This window comes from Protopterus annectens, chromosome 7.part0, assembly GCF_019279795.1.
Source record: "Protopterus annectens isolate FY-2018-M chromosome 7.part0, PAN1.0, whole genome shotgun sequence".
In the NCBI taxonomy this organism is placed as follows: Eukaryota; Metazoa; Chordata; order Ceratodontiformes; family Protopteridae; genus Protopterus; species Protopterus annectens.
In genome coordinates this window covers 1,483,890,845-1,483,911,207 of record NC_056739.1, presented here as the reverse complement: position 1 = coordinate 1,483,911,207, position 20,363 = coordinate 1,483,890,845, and the positions used below count along the sequence as shown (strand labels likewise).

General features: G+C 41.4%; 1 protein-coding gene across 2 annotated transcripts in view; it reads right to left on the bottom strand.

Annotated features, from left to right (window-relative positions):
• Positions 1-20,363, bottom strand: part of SETD5 (SET domain containing 5) — a 2,687,190-nt gene that overhangs the window by 264,039 nt on the left and 2,402,788 nt on the right. Inside the window, exon 19 of one of the 2 annotated variants that reach the window (XM_044078031.1) lies at positions 13,123-13,179. The exons of the other annotated variant lie outside the window; for it this stretch is intronic. Coding sequence (XP_043933966.1) covers positions 13,123-13,179 — 57 coding nt within the window. The remainder of the gene's footprint in view (positions 1-13,122; positions 13,180-20,363) is intronic. 2 annotated transcript variants of the gene reach the window in all.

Genomic DNA, 20,363 nt, shown 5'->3' with positions numbered 1-20,363 from the left:
GTCATCAATTAGAGAGACTATAATTAACCCCAAATAAAGTTCAGCTGTCCTAGTAGGATTTTCCTAACATTTACTCAGTTGCCTGCTATAGCAAAAGCCATAGTTCGCAGAGAGCTTACACAGCATCAAAGGGATCTCATTGTTGAAAGGTGTCAGTCAGTAGAAGGGTACAAAATAATTTCCACAGCATTGGATATATACCATGGAACATAGTAAAGATAGTCATCAAAAAGTGGAGAAAATATGGGACAACAGTGAAGTTGCAAAGAACTGGACATCCCTCCAAAATTGATGAAAAGACAAGATGAAAACTGGTCAGGGAGGCTGCTGAGAGATCTACAGCAACACTGAAGGAGCTGCAGGAATTTCTGGCAAGTACTAGCTGTCTACTACATGTGACAACAATCTCCCGTATTCTCCATATGTCTGGACTATGGGGTAGGGTTGCAAGACGGAAGCATTTTCTTACACAGAAAAACATTCAGGCCTGGCTAAAATTTGCAAAACAATACATCAAGTCACCCAAAAGGATGTGGGAAAATGTGTTATGGTCTGATGAGATCAAGGCTGAACTTTTTGGGCACAATTCCAAAAGGTACGTTTGGCACAAAAACAACACTTCACATCATCAAAAGAACACCATCCCCAAGGTGAAGCATGGTGGTGGCAGTATCATGCTTTGGGGGTGCTTTTCTTCAGCTGGAACTGGGGCTTTAGTCAAGGTGGAGGGAATTATGAACAGCTCAAATACCAGTCACTTTTGGCCCAAAACCTTCAGGCATCTGCTAGAAAGCTGAAGATGAAGAGGAAATTCACCTTTCAACATGACAATGACCCCCAAACATGCATCCAAATCAACAAAAGAATGGCTTTACCAGAAGAAAATTAAAGTTTTGGAATGGCCCAGACATAACTCCAATAAAAAAATCGGTGGGGTGACCTGAAGAGGGCTTTGGACAAGAGAAGGCCTCGCAATCTAACAGATTTGGAGTGCTTTTGCAAGGAAGAGTGGGCAAATATTGCCAAGTCAAGATGTGCCATGCTGAAAGACTCCTACCCAAGAAGAATTAATGTTGTAATTAAATCAAAAGGTGCTTCAACAAAGTATTAGTTTAAGGCTGTGCACACAAGTATTAGTTTAAGGCTGTGCACACAAAGTATTAGTTTAAGGGTGTGCACACAAAGTATTAGTTTAAGGGTGTGCACACAAAGTATTAGTTTAAGGGTGTGCACACAAAGTATTAGTTTAAGGGTGTGCACACTTATACAACCAGCGTATTGTACATTTTTAATTTTTTTATATTTTTCCCCTAACAGGTTTATTTTTCAATTGATTTTTACAGGTTATAGGTCACATTAAAGGTGGGAAAAGTTCTGAAATGATTTATTGTGGTCTCATTTTTCGTTTCACAAAAACGTGGCATTTTAACAGGGGTGTGTAAACTTTTTATATCCACTCTATAGGTCTGGTAATTTAATGGCCTAAAGGCCAAGGTAGCAGAAGTGTAAACTTTTTTGCCAATGCTCTCCATTGCCTTACTGTCCTTGTCTATGGGAAAGACAGAGGTGGAAGGAAGCAGTCTGGATGTTTTTTCTGGATGTTTTTTCTGCAGAAACTGAAACAGTGCCAGGATCTGCAACAAGGCATTTAACAAGGAATTTTGCCCCTTCAGGGACGTTATAGAACCTGTAAGGCCTTCAAGGGGCAGGCGGTTGGGAATCAGAATTCACAGAAGCTGCATTGAAGGCATCCAAGAAAACTGGTAAGACCAGAGGGATGGCAGAAAGAGGAGTGTCCAGTTGCAAGAGCTCACAGTATCTTTTTTGAACCTCTGACATTTCAGTTGAATCCCACTTAAAATATTCTCTCATTTTTTGAGATTTGCTTTACCAAAGGTGAGGTCCCCTCTCCTGAGTAGTCTGTCTCAGCAGAGTCCTCCTCTGGGGAAGCATACCCAAGAGGGGATGGCATTTGAGACGCTTAAGAAAAGAGAATCCTCCGAAGAAGATTCTAAGGAATCCTTAGCTTCAGGTTGGAGTGCCCTCAATCAGAGATACAGGACTAATAAGTGGGGTATCAGCCAGTGGAGAAGCAGGCATAGCAGGCCTTAGGGACATAAAAGCATTAAATAGGCTCTGGGAAAAGGCATACCAGTCAGGTTGGCTTTCTGCACGGGGGGGGGGGGGGGTGCCATATTTAGTCTTTGGCTTCTTTTACATGGAAGGCCTATAGGGCCTAGATTTCGGTTTGCTCTGAAGTAGTGTAAGAGCCTGTCTGGATGGCCGTAACAAGCAGATGTTCCCCTCAGTGGTGGGTGATGTCTGCAAGACCTCCACAGACGTGCATTCCACTCCCTAAGTACTGAGGCCTACTAAACGGTATCCGCTATACCTACATCGGCAGATTCTGAATGTTCCTCCAGGCGAACATCGGCCAAAGGAGGGAAGTCTGGTCGAGGAGGTGCAGCAGCAGGTTCAGGACTGGAAACTTTGGCCATCTTTTTGGGTGGCTCTACAGTCTGACCGGATGGCCCTTCATTCATCAGTGCCCGATGCTTTAAGACACTGGTTTTCTAAGTAAATATTTAGGGTGAGCAGAAGACTGTGGAGTGTCTTAGGTACGAAGGCCTGATAGATTGCGCAAGTTTGATGGTTGTGGGTAGGCCCTAGGCAGAAAAGGCAGTGATCGTGGACGTCCTTGTGTAGGATCTGATGTCCACACCTGCACTTTTCTTTCCTGGAAGACATGAACCTCAACAGACATGCAGTGACCCAAAAGAATCAGAAAAAAACCCCAGTTCCAATGAGGTATTTATCTTTTAAATTTGAAGATCTGATGGCAGGAAGAGCTGATGTTCAACTGGCAGCAGAGAAGTTCTGAGGAAAGGTATGTGCAGATGTCACTTTTATAGCCCACGCACCCTTGGCCAACGTTAGACATCCCACGTACCTAGCAGTGACGAAGCTTTTGTATACTGGCCAGACGCTTGGGTAGCTAGTAGAGGATAACACAAGCATTTTGAATACTGCAACATGAGAATAGAAGGACATCAGTTAATTATGTCAGTATGGTAAATGACTCAAATGTGCTTGTAATAGTAATAGAGACACAGATCAAGAAACAATAGCCATAATCAAAGACTACAACAGCATGAAACTATATAAATCAATGAAACCTTGAAAACAAAAGGGACTAAACTACAAAAACTTATCAGTGTCATAGCAGTGCAAAACAGATCTGTAAGTCCTAGCCTTCAGTATGACAACTCCAGAGAGTGGGGTCTAGATTACCTTGATTCTGGCAAACCAAAAATCATAAATGGAACAGTATCTCACTGACACAGGGCTTGGGTGCATACACTAACATAAAAATGCTGATCTTTACTTACAAAAAGGAGGTAGTGATACAAAATGCTCTCTTCCACATCTTTTCCAAACCTTTGGTGCAGCTAACTGCACAGTGGCTGTGCAGTGATTATGACCATTACAACAGCTCTTCATGACAAAGGTTTACTACACAAATGTATATTACTTATTAATTCTGAATTAAATTACCACTGGAATATGTAATGTGCTGAGTGCATTACAAAGTATAAACATGATTTTCTCCCAAAGGTAAGCTCAACCAAAATGATTGGGAAGCAGCCAGGCTGTCTCATATGCACATTGTAGTACCTGACTTTGCCAAATATTTTATGAAATGCTTTCTTGCAAAGCAGGAAGAATTACGAAATAAGAGAAAACTGGGAGAAGAGAGGACTCCTGCTTCCAATGGACTATCAGTATACCCAGCAACCATTCTTTAAACCTTTTCCCTAAACACACACTCAATAATAAAACAACTAGTCAGTTGCAGGTTGGAATATAACAACTAGATCTAAGAATAAGTTAGGGCAATTTCACATAAACCAACGAGAGTTTCCTCAAGAAAATAAGAGCACTAAAAAGATGTTTGGGAGATACAGAGAAATGTGCAATTTATATTTACAGAAACCGTTTAGAGTCAATTAAACAAAGGCTTCTATGGAGGTTACTGTGCAAGTGCTATTGGTGGCTGGCCCCAATAATACAGCTGGAAAATTCCTATTTCTGCCACTGAGTCTGAAGTTCTTATGCAATGATCTGATAACTGAAGAAACTCCAGTCTCAGCATTCAAATGTAGACAGAAGCCACAAAATGTCAATACCATACTCAAGCAACTGCTTACTCTAGAATGAGTGTAACTTCTTACCCTGATGTCAGTCTGAACTGCTGCCACATGACCAGTGTAGCCTTGGTATACAAAAAGTACAGCTGTGTACACTTACCATAAATGTAGATGTTAGAGTGTATTCACTGTTGCAGTCATCACACTTGGGTTATCTGCTTGCAGGTAGCCCTCAGTCGGCTCAAATACCAGAGAATTGGTATTTCTGCGTCAGATGCTGTCGCCTCTTCCATGACGTCAGGTCGTCAGTGGTATAAAACATGCAGCCGACACCATTACATCAGTTTTTCTTGCCCCAGATGTCAGGAGCCCCCAAAATAGGAAGCAATTACATGGTGTGGAACACCTTCAGTAAAAAGTAAATTCCATAACCATAAGATATGGCCAAAAGGAGAATAGGTAGAAAGCATAGAAGAGTCAGGGGGCTGGAGGGAGTGTAACCAGGACTGCAACAGTGAAGACACTCGAACATCTACATTTATGGTTCACTGTTGCAGTCATCACACTTAGGTTGATTCCCAAAGCTGAGGAAGGGTGGAGGCAGTCAAGAAATAGTAGGGCTGGCTAGCAGGCCTTGTAAGACTGCTGTGGCAAACCCAGCTGTGGATTTAGAAAAGACAGGCAAGTGGTAATGCTTGATGAAGGTGTGTACAGAACTCCAGGTTGCAGCTTCCAGGATGTCCCTGGTAAATACTCCCCTAAGAAATGCTGTAGAGGTTGAGGTAGTCCTAGTGGAATGAGGTCTTATCTCCTGTGGGGTAGGGTTTTCCATAGTGCTTGTAGCAGAAATGGATGCAGTGTGCTATCCATTTGGAAATGGTTTTCTTTGAAATGACCTTGACCTCTGCCACTGTAGCAAAGCTGACTAGCAGCTGGTCAGATTTTCTAAAAGGCTTAGTCCTATTCAAGGTAGAACCTGAGTGGTCTGTGCACGTCCAAGGAGTGCAGGATCCTTTCCCCTTTATTCTGAGGATTAGGGAAAAAGGTTGGTAAATGGATGGATTGATTTAGAGCCACACTGGATACCACCTTGGGCATAAAAGATGGGTTAGTCCTGAGGGAAACCTGGTCAGCATGGAAAATAATGAAGGGTTCCACAGCCATTAGTGCCTGTAACTCAGATACTCTTCTTGCTGAAGTGATGGCAAGAAGTAAGGCTGTTTTCCAAGAGAGGAATTTTAACTGTGCTTTAGCAGCAGGCTCAAAAGGGGGAAGCATGCGTTTCTCTAGTACAAAGTTAAGGTCCCAGACAGGGGGTGGGCACTCTCCTCAGGGGTCTTAAATTGTTAGCTCCTCTCAGGAACTGTTTGACCAGAGGGTGAGAAGAGAGACGTGGGCTCAGTATTATAATGAGCTGAGATGGCCAAGGCAATAATCTTAATAGAAGAAAAGGATAGGCCTTTGGGGAGCAGCTCTGCTAGGTAATCTAGAATTTGAGGTAAGGTGGGCACGGCTGTCTCCTTTCCTTGAGACTGGCTCCAAGAACAGTATCTTTTCCATTTTTCTGAATAGGATTTCCTAGTACTAGGCCGTCTGGCCTCAAGGATGATGTCCAGCACCTGTTTGCTGAGGGTTGCTGGAGTATTTATGGAATAAGCCAGGCTGCAAGGTTCAGGGTTTGCAGCTGAGGATGCAAAATCTTTCCTTCCTGCTGGGACAGCAGGGAGGGGGTTTGATGTAGGTGTCAGGGTGACACTACTGCCAGACTGAGTAGGAGTGGCTACCAGTGCTGGCAGGGCCAGTCCGGGGCAATAAGGATTGTCCTTGGTTTGTCCTGTTTGATCTTTAGTAGTACTTTTGAGAGGAGGGGAAAGGCATAAATTGAGAGGTTTTCCCATGTAAAGAACAAGGCATCCACTTTCCATGCTTGGCTGTGAGGATTTCTGGTGCATAATTTGCTCAATTGATAGTTTTAGGGGGGGCGGAAAAGAGGTCCACCTGTGTGTTAGAAGTTTGAATGAGTTGGGTTCCAGTTTCCACTTGTGTGGGTCCAGTAGATTTCTGCTCATGTCATCTACCAGTGAATTTTGTTTGCCTGGCAGGAACTGAGCTTGCAGGTGCACTTGGTTGCTCAATGCTGTGTTCCACAAGGCCATGGCTAACCTGCAGAGTGGGTAGGGATGAGTTCCCCCCTGCATGTACCACATAACTGTGGTGTTGCCTGTCTTTATCAAGAGTTGTCCTGGAAGGATAAGGTTTTTGAAGGCTGTCGGAGCATTCTGTACAGCTAACATTTCTTTTTGAATGATATGTAGGTGAATTTGTCCTGGGCTCCATTTGCCTTGAATGCAATTGCCAGCCGTGTGAGCCCCCCATGCATAGTCTGATAAGACTGTTGTCAGGGTTTGGGAGGTGAGGGTTTGAGTGAAAGGGAGTCCCTTGTTGTGGTTGCAAGCCTCTGCCCACCAAAGGAACTCTGCCCTTAGACAAGGAATGATATGAATAATTGTTTCCAGGTCCCGAGAATGTTGGCACCAGAGACTTTTTAAGTACCACTAAAGTTTCCTCATATTCAATCTTGCATATGGAATCAGTAGAAAGCATGAGGCCATGAACCCTAGAGCTTGCAGTCTTTTTCTTGCAGACAGCTGGGTTCTGGTGGCCATTAGCTTGAAGTAGTTTGTAAAATAAACCTGCTTTTCTGGAGTAAGGAATGCCATCTGGGAAGTTGTGTTCAAGCTTGCTCCCAGGAATATAATCTTTTGGATGGGCACCAGATGTGATTTCTTTTCGTTGATGGTGTACCCCAGAGAAGTTAGAGGTGTCTCTACAAATGCCAGGTGCTGAAGTAGCAATTCCTGACTGTCCGCCTGAATCAGGCAATCGTCCAAGTATGGACAAATTTGAATATTTCTCTGCCTGCAGTATGCAATGTCTGGAACCAGGCACTTTGTGAATACCCTGGGCATAGTAGATAAGCCAAAGGGAAGTGCAGAGAACTGGTAGTGCATAGAGCCTGCCCTGAAACATAGATATTTCCTGCAATATTCACCTTATGAGGATGTGCAGATAAGCTTCTTGTAGGTCTAGGGTGACTAGCCAGAAGTCCTTGGCTAGCATAGGAAGCAACTGTTGTAGAGCAAGTATTTTGAATTTTGGGACCACCAGGAAGGTGTTGAGAATGGACAGGTCCAGGATAGGGGGCCAAGAGCCCTCTTTTCTGGGCACCAGTAAAAGTCTGGAGTAGAAACACTGTCCTCTTTGCTACACTGGAACAGGCTGAACAGCCCTGACACTGAGAAGAAAAAGTACTTGCATTTGAGCCTCTGCCCACTGGTTTGGAGGAAGGTCTGGCAACCCGCCTTGGGGTGAGTGGAAGTGGAATCTGCATGCCTGGGATACAATGTTTATGAATAGCAAACAAAGAATCGTGCTGTAGGTAATAATAAAGGTTGTCCTCCACCTATACGTATGAAAGAAGACGAACTGACCAATAATTATTTCCAAACTCTTACAAACTCTTTATTTGAACACACTCTCGAATTAAAACAGATTGAGCACGCTTTCGTCTCCTATCGTGAGACTTCATCAGAATCTTCAGTGAACACATTAATTCTGTTTAAACACTCTCATAATTAACCAATTCTTAGTTGATTGTTAGTCACTTGGGTACAATTGATTCCAGTTCTAAGTGACCCTTAACTGTATGCACTCAATTATAAATTGAGTGCATTATAAATAACATGCTGAACCCAGAAGAATTCAGATTAGTCTTGGAAAATATGGAATTAGTTTTAAAATATAATTTTATTTATTTTCAAGGGGATATCTATCATCAAATGGACGGAGTTGCCATGGGTTCAGCATGTGCACCCATTTATGCAAATATAATAATGTTGTTTTGGGAGAAAACATATATTTTTGGGTCAACTTTTCAACAGCATATAATAAGGTATTTTCGATTCCTGGATGATATTATTATAATATGGAATGGTGGAAAAGAATTAATTGAACAATTTATGAAATATGTAAATAGTAGTACCAATTTTTTGAAATTTACATATGAAAGTAATAAGGACGAAATACATTATTTAGATGTAACGATTATTAAAGATTATATGAAAAAAGTATATAAATCAAAAATTTTTAGAAAGAAATGTTACTCAGATTCATATCTGCATTACCAAAGTGACCATCCTTACCATATAAAAAGAAATATAGTAAAAGGAGAAATGATCAGAGTATCTAGAATGACAACTGAGTTTTGTGATTTTACAAGTGAATTAGATGTTGTACAGGAGATGTTTAAGGAATTACCCCAATAATATGGTGGAAAATACTAAAAAAGAATTAAGAAACGTAATAGTAGATATAGGCCATTATTGGTGAATGGACAGCATGACAAAGGGACATTCAATAATGCCACCAGTATGGACACGAGCATGAACAATGAGTACGACACAAATAGGGATAATAACATGGAAACAAGTAAAACAATAGAAAAGGTAATACCCCGGTTAATTTTAACTTATTATTCTGACATAGGTTGGTTAAAAAAGGGCATTAATGGGATTTGGAATATGTTTAAAACAATGCCCATGAGAATAAACATATTCCAACAGCAACTTAAATACACATTTAGAAGAAATAGAAACTTGAAAAACATCTTAGAGAAAAAGAAGGCACAAGAAAAAGAAGGGGCATTACTAAAGGTGGGCACACATAAATGTGGGAGGTGTGCACAATGCTCATACATTGCCTGTAGAAAGGAAATTAATATACCCAGCATTAATTTTACAATTAAAAGTCACGCCTATACAAGTTGTTATACAAAAGGAGTGGTTTATTTAGCTTATGGTCAATCATGCTGGGGATATTATATAGGCAAGACTGAAAGACATCTGAAAACTCGTACATATGTGCATATCAGGGACATAAACAAAAAGAATGAGAATAAAGCACTTTATAGGCATTCAATAACTTGTCAGAATATGGATATAAAATTCTGGGTACTTGAGGTAGTGAAACAAAAGGAAAGGAGAGGTGATTGGGAAACTTTCCTGGAATACCGCGAGATGATTTGGCAGATTAGATTGGACTCTTGTGTATATCCAGGAATGAATTACCACAATTCAATCAAACCTGCCTTGAAAATATTGGCATCAAACCATGTTAGAAAGAAGAAATGAAAAGTGTTTTTTATTAATCACTACAGAATTTGTAGATAGTTAGGTAGATAGTTTTATACAGTTATTACGTTGTCATGACTGGTTGGCAAAAGATCAAAGTATATTTTGATTACATTCTTTTTAGCAATATACAAGTATTAATTGAATTATACAGTAATTATTCCTTGGTACAAAAACATATATATAAAAAATAAAAAATATATATTAAAAATTGGTATATACATTAATAACTTCATATATTTATGACGTATTTTAGGATAATTAGTATATATATATAATTTTTGATATCATTATTCATAAGACATTTTAATTAGCATTTTTAACATATTTAAATATAGTAGGGGACTAAATATTTTAATGGATTTTATATATCTTTTATGAAGTATATATTATATATGTTTTTGTAATAGGGTTTGTTATACACATAACCAACAATATGAAGTTAATTTGTTGTCCATGTTCACTGCCTTCAAGATTTTATGTTTATGTATATGAATTTATTTGTATGGAAGTATGTTTTTTTATATATTTTTAATATACTTGTATTTAAATTTATATTTACATGTATATTTACAAGTATTTTACTTTAAACAAACAAAATATATATATTTTTAGGTATACAAGATTTCATGAGTGTATGACAGCTGTAGATAAGTGAATTTATAATAGAGTGCATACAGTTAAGGGTCACTTAGAACTGGAATCAATTGTACCCAAGTGACTAACAATTAATCAACTAAGAATTGGTTAATTATGAGAGTATTTAAACAGAATTAATGTGTTAACTGAAGATTCTGATGAAGTCTCACGATAGGAGACGAAAGCGCGCTCAATCTGTTTTAATTTGAGATGGTGTGTTCAAATAAAGAGTTGGTAAGATTTTGGAAATAATTATTGGTCAGTTCGTCTTCTTTCATACGTATAGGTGGAGGACAGCCTTTATTGTTACCTACAGCACGATTCTTTGTTTGCTGCTATTAGTCTATACTGGGTGTGAGGACCTAGTGATTGTGTTTGGTTACAATGTTTATGACCCATCAGTCCTGTTTTTCTGCATGCAGGGCGATTTTTCCTCCAAGGGGTGCAAGTACTTGGGCATGGCTGGGAAGGATGATATACAAGTCAATGTGAATTTTTTTCCATAAAGGGGTGGCTTACCACCCCCTGTTTTTGAGGAGGAGCAATCCATTGTTTAGATCTCTGTGTACCCTGAGACTGTTAGCCTTGGTGGTCTGTTGCCCCTGGGTTTGGGCTGAGAAGAGCTGGTAGGGACTGGAAAGGACCAGTTTTTAGAAGGCCAATGCCTACTAAATCTAGGTGGCTGTCCCTGTAAGAAATCTAACAGTTTGCATAGATTAAGCTTTTTCCTCCATCTTTTTAAGAACCTCTTCTGCTTTTGTGCCAAACAAATGCTCCTGGTTTAATGGACCATCTAGTAATTTTGCTTTGACATGATCTGGCAATATTTGTTCTTTCAGCCAAGCATGCCTTCTCAGTACAGACCCAGTGACAGCAGCCCTGCAAGATGCTTCTAAGTAATCAAAACCACACTGCAAAGTATCTTTACTGACTTGGTTTGCAGAATGCAGTAAAACTCTTGTAAATCTTTATTTTCTGCAAAATCTGGAAGCAACAAAATTTTTTGTTTAATCAGTTCCATAATATACTGCTAGTACTTCAACAAGTGAAACTGGCAATTTAAAGCCCTGATGGCAAGAGTTGCAGAGGTATATACATTCTTGCTCCATCTGTCTAGAGCCCTCGAATCCCTGACTGAAGGGGTAGGATTTTTGGCTGTAGTAGCCTTAATATCTTTAGGTCCCTGGGAAATGGTCTCTGGATCCGTAGTGGGATTCTTAAAGAGAAATTTGTGAGTCAGGTATCCTGTAGTACCAGTCAGGCTTTCTAGGAGCTAGTGGTAAAGTATCAGGAGTAAGACTGGACTCCATGAAAACATCATCTATAATATCCAGGACAGTGGGTAAAGCTAGAGGACTGTGCTGAGGCAAGTCTAAAAATTCTGAGTCTCTTCTTGGACTGTGGGTAGTCCTGGATTTCCCAGCGGAAATACTCTTTTAAGGTATGCAAGGTTTCACCAAAAGAAAAGTCCTCTGGAGGGGAGGCAGAGGGATTGGAATCCTCTGCATTTGAATCCTCATAGGTATATAAGGGTATGTCCTGATAATCAGAGGGATCAGAGTAATCAGACTTATGGTCTGTTGAATCAGAAGGGAAATCAATTCTTTGTCTTTTAGATGGGTAAGGCTGGCTTCCCCTGATTAGAGTTATAAGGTCTTCAGCCATTTTAAGCACTTGTTTCTGTGGCATGGGAGCTTGAGCATGCGCTTTGGTCGTCGGTTTTCTAGGCGTAGTGCAAACTCTGGGCCTGAGAAACTCGGTTGTTTTAGTCTGGAATGAAGTAGGAGGTTTAATACAAACATCGGAAGGTCGGAATACACCCTCAGAACCCGGTGCCTGCACAGCAGCTCCGGACTCATCCAAGGTAGAGACATCAGCAGGTTCCATAATCGAAGCAGCATCTCGTGGTATACCGGACTCCAAATGGGTCTCAGCAGAGGCCTGTGAATCTGTAGAAGCGGGTATCAGGGGCTGCGAAGGCACCTCACTGAGTACCGGCGGACTGGTGACTAGCTTAACGGAAGCGTAGTCGGCAATTTTGGACCTATGCGGTCTGTCTCTGTCTTTATCCTTACGTTTTTTCAGAAGATCGGTAGTCGGATGGCTTACCAAAGCCATTTCGGAATAGAGAATGAGAGCGAAACAATTTAGCAACAAAGATAGCTCAACGACATTTAGTTTGGATGTTAAACAAGGCACAAAACCGACAGCGAGGAACGTCGTGGTCTGGGCCTAAACAGGTGATGCCATAAGAATGAAAATCTCTGTGTGATATTTGCTTTACACAGGCAATACAATTGTTAACTTTTTTCTGAAATCAGTTAGAGCAAGAAAAAAAGAATCCCCACTGGGGTAATTAGCTTTAGAAGACTTCAGGTTTGAAACTCGAAAAATGAAAATTTCAGCTAGCGGCCGACTGGCACTTGCGAACTGCTTCTGCTGCGGGCTCCCGCGCGGCAAGAAAAGCTGATGTAATGGCATTGGCTGCATGTTTTATACCCCTGACGTCATGGAAGAGGCGGCAGCATCCGACGCAGAAATCCCAAGACTCTGGTATTCGGGCTGAGGGCTACCTGCAGCCAGATAATCCAAGTGTAATGACTGCAACAGTGAAACATGAAAAACATCAGCTAACATACAAGTTTATGTGCAACTCTCTACATACATTACTAAATAGCATAAAAAGTGTAGGGGAAAGAGTCACAGACTTCTTTTTCATTACTGAATAACAGTCATAATGCAAGCAAAGTAATGAACCTGAAAAAAACAATACCATCTTTAAGCATGCTTTTAATGTAGAGAATGGCATGTGACTCCATCCAAACCTGGCTATAGAGGGCCAATAGTGGGGTACAAGTTCTAATACAATTTCTCATCTATGAGCCAACAATTTTTGCTGCACAGAATTGCAGACCTTTTTTAACAAAACCATATTTCACTTCCCACCATCTACAGCATCAGCCATTTTTGTTAATCTGATATTCCACATTAATAAATCACACTCTGAGCTCAAGTTTAGTTAATAAAGTCATGCACAGTCCACCCCAACTTTCTTTTTAAGAGAAGGTCCATGCAATAAGGATTTGATCACAAAAACCCTTTGTCTAATCAGGCTGCTGCTCTAAGTGAGATGCTGTAATAACTACCTCAGGTGACAGGGATTCAGGCATATGCGCAGGGGAACTCTCAGGGGAGGATATGTTCTAGAGAAGGTAAAAGCATCTTGTTATTCACCTACTTCAAATAGAGAAGCAAAATGAACAAACAATAAGCAAAGAGGTTAGCAATAGCCATTAGCAAGGAAAATTTGGTTACAACTTTACAGACTCTGGAAAACATCACAAAGCTTGCACAAGTTAAGAAAGATTAAAAATGCTTACAAAACATGTACAAAAACAAAGCAAATTTGACAACTATGAACATACTATGAAATTAAAGAATTCTAAGGACTTAATACCAATATTTTATATGCCACAATTTTAGTCAGAAGAATTTTATTAAACCACAGTGGTTTAGAATTTCCAGCTGTGAACTCATCTCACCCGCCAATGGCTATTTCTTTATAGTACTGAACTACAAGCAAATCAAATTTTGCAGGGAGTGGCAGTCAGTTTAAACAAAGCTGCAAAATTAATGGCCACAGCTGCTGCTCCGAGATTTTCCAGGCCTGCTTCAGTAGTCTCGAAGGCAATGTCAAAGCAAAAGGTCAATTCACCCTGACCCCACAGAACATGCAATCTTTCAAACAGCAAAACCCAAACAGTTTCAGTAAAATTCTCTGCTGTTTAACACCATAATACCAAGTACACTGGAGTTTTCAAAAATATGTATGTCAGGGCTCTATGTAAACTACTCCAGATGTACGCCCTCTTTCTGCTGTTTCTCGGTGCATAATGAACAGACTCTTAATCCTTAAGATGTCAGTAAAAATAAACCTTGGGGCATATGTCCCAAACATAAATATCCCATTTGGGAAGCAAACATTCAACTTCCACAATTTTCTGTGGTTTCAAGTGAAAATGCCATTTAAGGATAATGTATCAAGATGAAAGTCAAGAAAACACCCCTTCTCCTTTCTTACATAAATTAAAAATAGTCCGTAAAACAAATCAGAAAATAAAGCATTATACCATTTACTCTTAGCAGTCTCTCTGGGTAGCATATGTAATAAGTACCCTCATTCCAGTATGCCACACAATGTATCAAACACAAGTAAAATCAAGAGCAGATGGACATTTGCTGCACTACACTCAATCCACGATCTGCTTTCGGGTACAATTCTGAGAAGTTTATCAACTAAACGTGAAACATTAAGTACATAAATGTGAGCTTTCAATGCTGCAGTAATTAAAAGGTTAAACAAAACTGACCACTGAAATTATTTAAGGCATACTAAAAAAGGAATAAAACAAAATACTACATTTTGGCACTGAGAAGGTTTTTCGCAGCAAGACTCTGTTGCCTTATGGCACCAATGTACTGTCACACCAGCTTGAAAAGGGTGGATAAAAAAGCCGCCAAGCAGCAAAAAACACACGCACAAAAACCCCTCCAAAATGTATGAAAAAGACTTTTCCATCCCACAGATTACAGAAACAGTTTGCAGCAAAACTATTACAACAAATTTTCACCGGCTAGTAACCCCTTGCTTAGATGTCAGAAATATGAATTGTTCAACCAGTTAGTATCCATAACTATAACGGTTCTAGCAAAGACACTATGCCTAGAGGCCATTGGTGGAAAGTCATTTAGCACAACTGCATCACGATCAATACAACAGTTTTTAGTTTTGTAAACACAATTTCAAAGACAGCACTTCAGCATTCAGAAAGGGGAAAAATAACTTTGTAAGCTTTGCATTTAGGAAAGAAAAGCAGAGTTATTAATGGAAGACATCAGTGGTTCTCTCCAATACAGGATACCTGCAAATGGAGAAGGAAAAAGAAACATTGTTCCGTAGCTGCATAAAGGCATCTCAAACATTTGAAGAAACAGCCATCTGTTTAACCTAAAAGAAATAAGCTGAAACAAGTTAATAGCAAAAGACTGAAGCAACACTGGCTTGGTCCAAGCAAAACTAGTTTGCAATTACTTTACAAGTTGGTGCAAAAGTAAAGCACATTACTTTACATGAACTGATCAACAGTTCTATTTCTGACCAACTGTTACTGGACAACTTACCAAAACCAAGAAATCTGCTTTCCTACTTAAGTTAGGGATTTAAAAAATAGCTTCTTTCAATATAGTGACATGCCTTTCCAGAAACTTAGTTAACAGTAGACTGTAAGGTGAAATGTAAGCAAAAGGATGAAAACCTGCATTAGTAACTGCACTTTGAATACTTAAAGTCAACATTCTAACTACAAGTGGTATCTAAAAGCAACTATCAGAACTGACACAGCTTTTACATCTGACTTGACTTTGAAAAAATCATGCATTTGAAACAACAAATAACAGTATTCAGTACAAATCATGCTATACACTTTACTTCATTTTACAACACAAACTGCTTGCGTGGTCTACTTTAGCAGAACAAGATAAGCTGCAGAAAACTGCTTCTAAAATTCTAGCACAAAAGGAAATACAGACTCTAGTCATACCATTCACTGTGAAATCTGAAAGACGACCAGAAATAATGTATTCATCTAATAATGTTAAGTCGCATCTGGCTCCTATAGTGACATCATGCACAGTCCCTGTCGTTTGCAGTGTGTTCCATGCACATTCTGCCAGGCCTCTCTTTCATATAACAGACAAGTGACAGTCATCAATCTACTTGTTGCATGTCTCTGGGACATGGGAGGAAACAAGTGCTCAGGTAAAACCCATGCAGACAAAGGAAGGAAATGCAGATCCGTGACAGAAGGCACTCCATCAATCAACCAACCCAAAAAGCCTCTTGCACTCACACAGAGGTATAACTAATAAACCACCTCCAAAGCTGATAGAAGCAGCACACTCCCTTATCCTGTAGTTGATTTGCACTTTAAAGGTCAAGGGTCAGGGTAGGGGTAGACCAGCTATTGCAACTGTGAGAGTTTCTGCTATGAGAGAAGCAAAGTTGTTCTTTCGGCTTTTCCCGGTTAGGGGTCGCCACAGCGGAACTCCGGTCTGCTAATGATTGGCAGTTGATTTTTACAGTAGAGGTGTCAGCCCGACACTCAACCTCCAACAAAGGCACGCCCATTCACGCATGTCTTTCGAACGCCACTCGACCTCAGGGAGGACATGCAGACTCCACACAGAAGGTGCTCCAGCCGAGAATCGAATGTAGCACTTAAAATACCAATCTAGCCTGATGTTAGACAAAATGGCAATAGCATACCAGAATGTATACTAACATTTACTCTCAGGTAAGGAAGATTAAGTTCTAGCACCATGCCACATGCTTTCAATCTTGCCTCAGTACTAACACTGTAACAACTGGAGGTGACTGCACTCCTTTTACAAAAGTTTTTTTTTTTTTTTTTTTTTAAACAAACAGCCCAACTCTACAGGGATTGATAGGAAAATGCACAGCAGCACATAACTCATCACATTCTACTAAAAGGATCCCATCTGCCCAAGCTGGAAAGAGCGTGAAGGTGGACTTTACAGATTGTGCAACATTCAATGAAAGTACAGTTGTTTTTACCACAACAGCAGTCCTACTGAGCACTGTTAGGGTATTCCAGTACTTGTGGGTTTTTCCTGCAGAGCATAACCTAGCATCTGACCAAGGTATCAAATTCAAAAAACTTGATTAATGCTCCAGCACATGACCTTAGCCTATGGGCACAAGGGTACACTAGCAGATGTATGAGCATAGGATTCTCAGACTGTCCAGCCTCAGCAGAACTCCTGAAAAGGCCAGAGATAAAGGTACATAAAAAAATGACCATGTCCAAGTAAAATGATGGGAAAAGAATACCCACCTTGGTCCATGAAGCACAGTAAAGATGGAGGAAGGAGATAAAGAAGCAATACTGTAACAATGATCAGTAGGACATCTACTGTTATGCTAAATTATGACAACTGTACTATGTCCTTCCTTTGATCATTGCTACAGTACTCCACTACTTGTGGGTGATTCCCAAAGTTAACTGTTGTTGAAGGGGGTAGGATTAGGAAAACGGGTGCTGTCTGCCATCCAAAGAGAAGAGATCCAGCAATCGAGGTCCTGCATTTGGAAAAGGCATATGCTCTGTAATGCTTGGTAAAAACTTGCACAGAGGTTCAAATGGCAGCCTCCAGGAAGAATCTAAATAGATTCCTTTGAAGAAGACACCAGAGGAGACTGCTCCGGTGGAATGTGTATTGACAGTGGCTGGAAGGTTTTTATCTTGGGAGGTGTAGGTAAAAAGATCTGAGGTGTACCCTATTTGTGGACTATGTCCAGAAAGAACTGTGTCTGACATCCATCTGTAGGGGTCTTCTCTGGAATAGAAGAGGTTCTTTGAGTACAGTCTCATCTAAAGGAATGGAAAAGTACAGTTGTGTACACTTAAATATAGATGTTTGAGTGTACTCACTGTTGCAGTCATCACATTTGGGTTATCCCTGCCAGGGTAGCCCTCAGTCGGCACGAACACGAGAGCTTTAGTATTTCTGCGTCGGTTACAGTCGCTCCAGGACTGACGTCAGGTCATCAGTGTTATAAATTAAAGCAGCCAACACCATTACATCAGTTTTTCTTGCCCTGTCAGGAGCCACCAAGAGTGATCTAGGTTATGGTGGAAGAACACCACCGGTAGAAAGTAAATACCAAAACATCCTTGTAAGGGTAGAGAGAGAGACAAGGGGGATGGAGGGAGGGAAACCAGGATTGCAACAGTGAATACACTCAAACATCTACATTTATGGTAAGTGTACACAACTGTACTATGTTCTTCGTGTTTCACTGTTGCAGTCATCACATTTGGGTTAATTCCCACAGCTGAAGAAAAGGGTGGAGGCAGTCAAGAAGACTGGGGCTGGCTAGTACGCACTGCAAGACTGCTGTGACAAAGCCTGCCCTGGATTTGGAAAAGACAGCTGGTAATGCTTGGTGAAGGTATGAACAGATGTCCATGTTGCAGCCTCCAGTATGTCCCTGGTGGGGATCCCTCTGAGGAAAGCTGCAGAGGTGGAGGTTGCTCTGGTAGAATGTTTCCTGACTCCCTTGTGGGGAGGTTTCCCATGCTGCTTGTAGCAGAAATTGATGCAGTGTGCTTTCCATCTGGAAATGGTTTGTTTGGATATGGCCTAGCCCTCTGCTCCTGTAGCAAAGCTGACTAACAATTGATCAGTCTTCCTAAATGATTTAGTCCTGTCTAGGTAGAATCTGAGCTGTCTGTGCACATCTAGAGTGTGCAGAATCCTTTCCCCCTTGTTTTGTGGGTTAGGGAAAAAGGTGGGCAAATGAATGGATTGGTTGAGAGCCACACTGGACACCACGTTTGGCATGAGAGATGGGTTAAGTCCTGAGGGAGACCCTGTCAGCATGGAAAATGATGAAGCGCTCTACAGCCATTAGTGCTTGTAGCTCGGATACTCTTCTAGCTAAAGTGATGGCCAGAAGAAAGGCAGTCTTCCAAGAGAGGAACTTTAACTCTGCTGACGCTGTTGGTTCAAAGGGGGTCAGGGTGAGTTTTTCCAAAAGAAAGTTAAGGTCCCAAGCTGGGGTAGGTGCTCTTCTGGGTGGCCTCAAGTTGTTAGCCACTCTTAGGAACTGTTTGATGAGAACGTGGGAGAAAAGAGGTGGCTCTATGCTGAAATGAGCAGAGATGGCAGAGGCATGCATTTTAATGGAAGAGGAGGATAGACCCCTGTGTGGTAGGTCAGCCAGGTAATCCAGGATAAGAGGTACGGAGGGCTGAGCAGTTCCAGCTCCCTTAGCCTGGATCCAGGTGCAAAACCTTTTCCACTCATCAGCATAAGGACTTTCTAGTGCTAGGGCGTCTGGCCTCATGTATAACATCTAGAACTTGTTTGCTTAGATTGGCAGCTTGTGCAGTGGTCAGGGAATAAGCCAGGCTGCCAGATTGAGGGTCTGCAATTGGGGATGCATGAATTCTCCATTCCTCTGAGTCAGGAGTGTTGGGATCGGAGGGAGATGCCATGGTGGCAGAGGTGATCAGCTTCGCAGCAGAAGATACCAGTGCTGGCGTGGCCAATCTGGGGCAATCAGGATTGTTCTCGGTTTTTCCTCCCTTATTTTGAGCAGTATCATTGTAATGAGTGGTAGAGGGGAGAATGCATAGACTGAGAGGATGACCCACTGGAAGGATAGAGCATCTACTTTCCAGGCCTTGCTGTGACGTTCCCTGGTGCAGAATTTGCTGAGCTGATGGTTGGGAGTGGGAAGCAAAGAGGTCAGCCTTCGGGATGCCCCATTTCTGGGTTACAAGGGTGAAGGTTCTTTGATCTAGCTGCGACTCATGTGGGTCCAGAAGATTTCTGTTTAAGTTGCCTGCCAGAGAGTTTAGAGAGCCTGGCAGGAACTGTGCTAGCAGGTGTATTTGCATGGCTGAGGCTGTGCGCCAAAGGGTCATGGCGAGCCTGCACAGAGGGTTCCTCCCTGCTTGTTGATATACATCACAGTGGTGTTGTCTGTTTTGATCAGTAGAGGCCCCAGGGAGAGTAGGGGTCTGAAAGGCTGTCAGCTTGCTGAACAGCTAACATCTCTTTTAGGCTGATGTGCAGATGTATTTGGTTTGGGCTCCATTTGCCCTGAATGCACCTGTCGTCCTGGTGTGCACCCCAGGCATAGTAATGATGCGTCTGTGGTGAGGGTCTGGGCAGGGTGGGTGGGGTTGTGAGAAGGACAGTCCCTTGTTATGGATGCATGCTGCTGCCCACCAAAGGAAATCTTTACTTAAACAAGGTATCATTGGTATAAGAGTTTCCAGTTCTTGGTAGTGTTGACACCAAAGGCTTTTTAGGTACCACTGTACTTTCCGACATATGGAATGAGTAGAATGCAAGAAGCCATGAACCCCAGAGCTTGCAGGATTTTCCTTGCGGATAACTGAGGTCTGGTGGCTAGTTGAGAAAAGTAGGCTGTCAGGTAGGTTTGTTTTTCTGGTGTAAGGAATGCCATCTGGGATGCCGTGTCCAGGCTTGCTCCCAGGAATACAATTTTTTTGCGTGGGTACTAGTTTGGATTTCTTTTCACTGATAGTATACCCCAGGGAGGTCAGTAGGTCCTTCACAAAGGTCAGGTTTTTTAGCAGCTTTTCCTGACTTTCCAGCAAAAAACTTTTTCTTCTCGAGTGAAGCACCTTGTGGATAACAAATATTCCAAAAGTCAAGTACAGAATCTCAATGGTGCACCACGAACTGACGGACATTAGGTCTTTTCATTAATCACATAGTGATTTGAATTATATAGTTGTTGGTTTTCATAGCAAAAAGCACTAGCACTTTA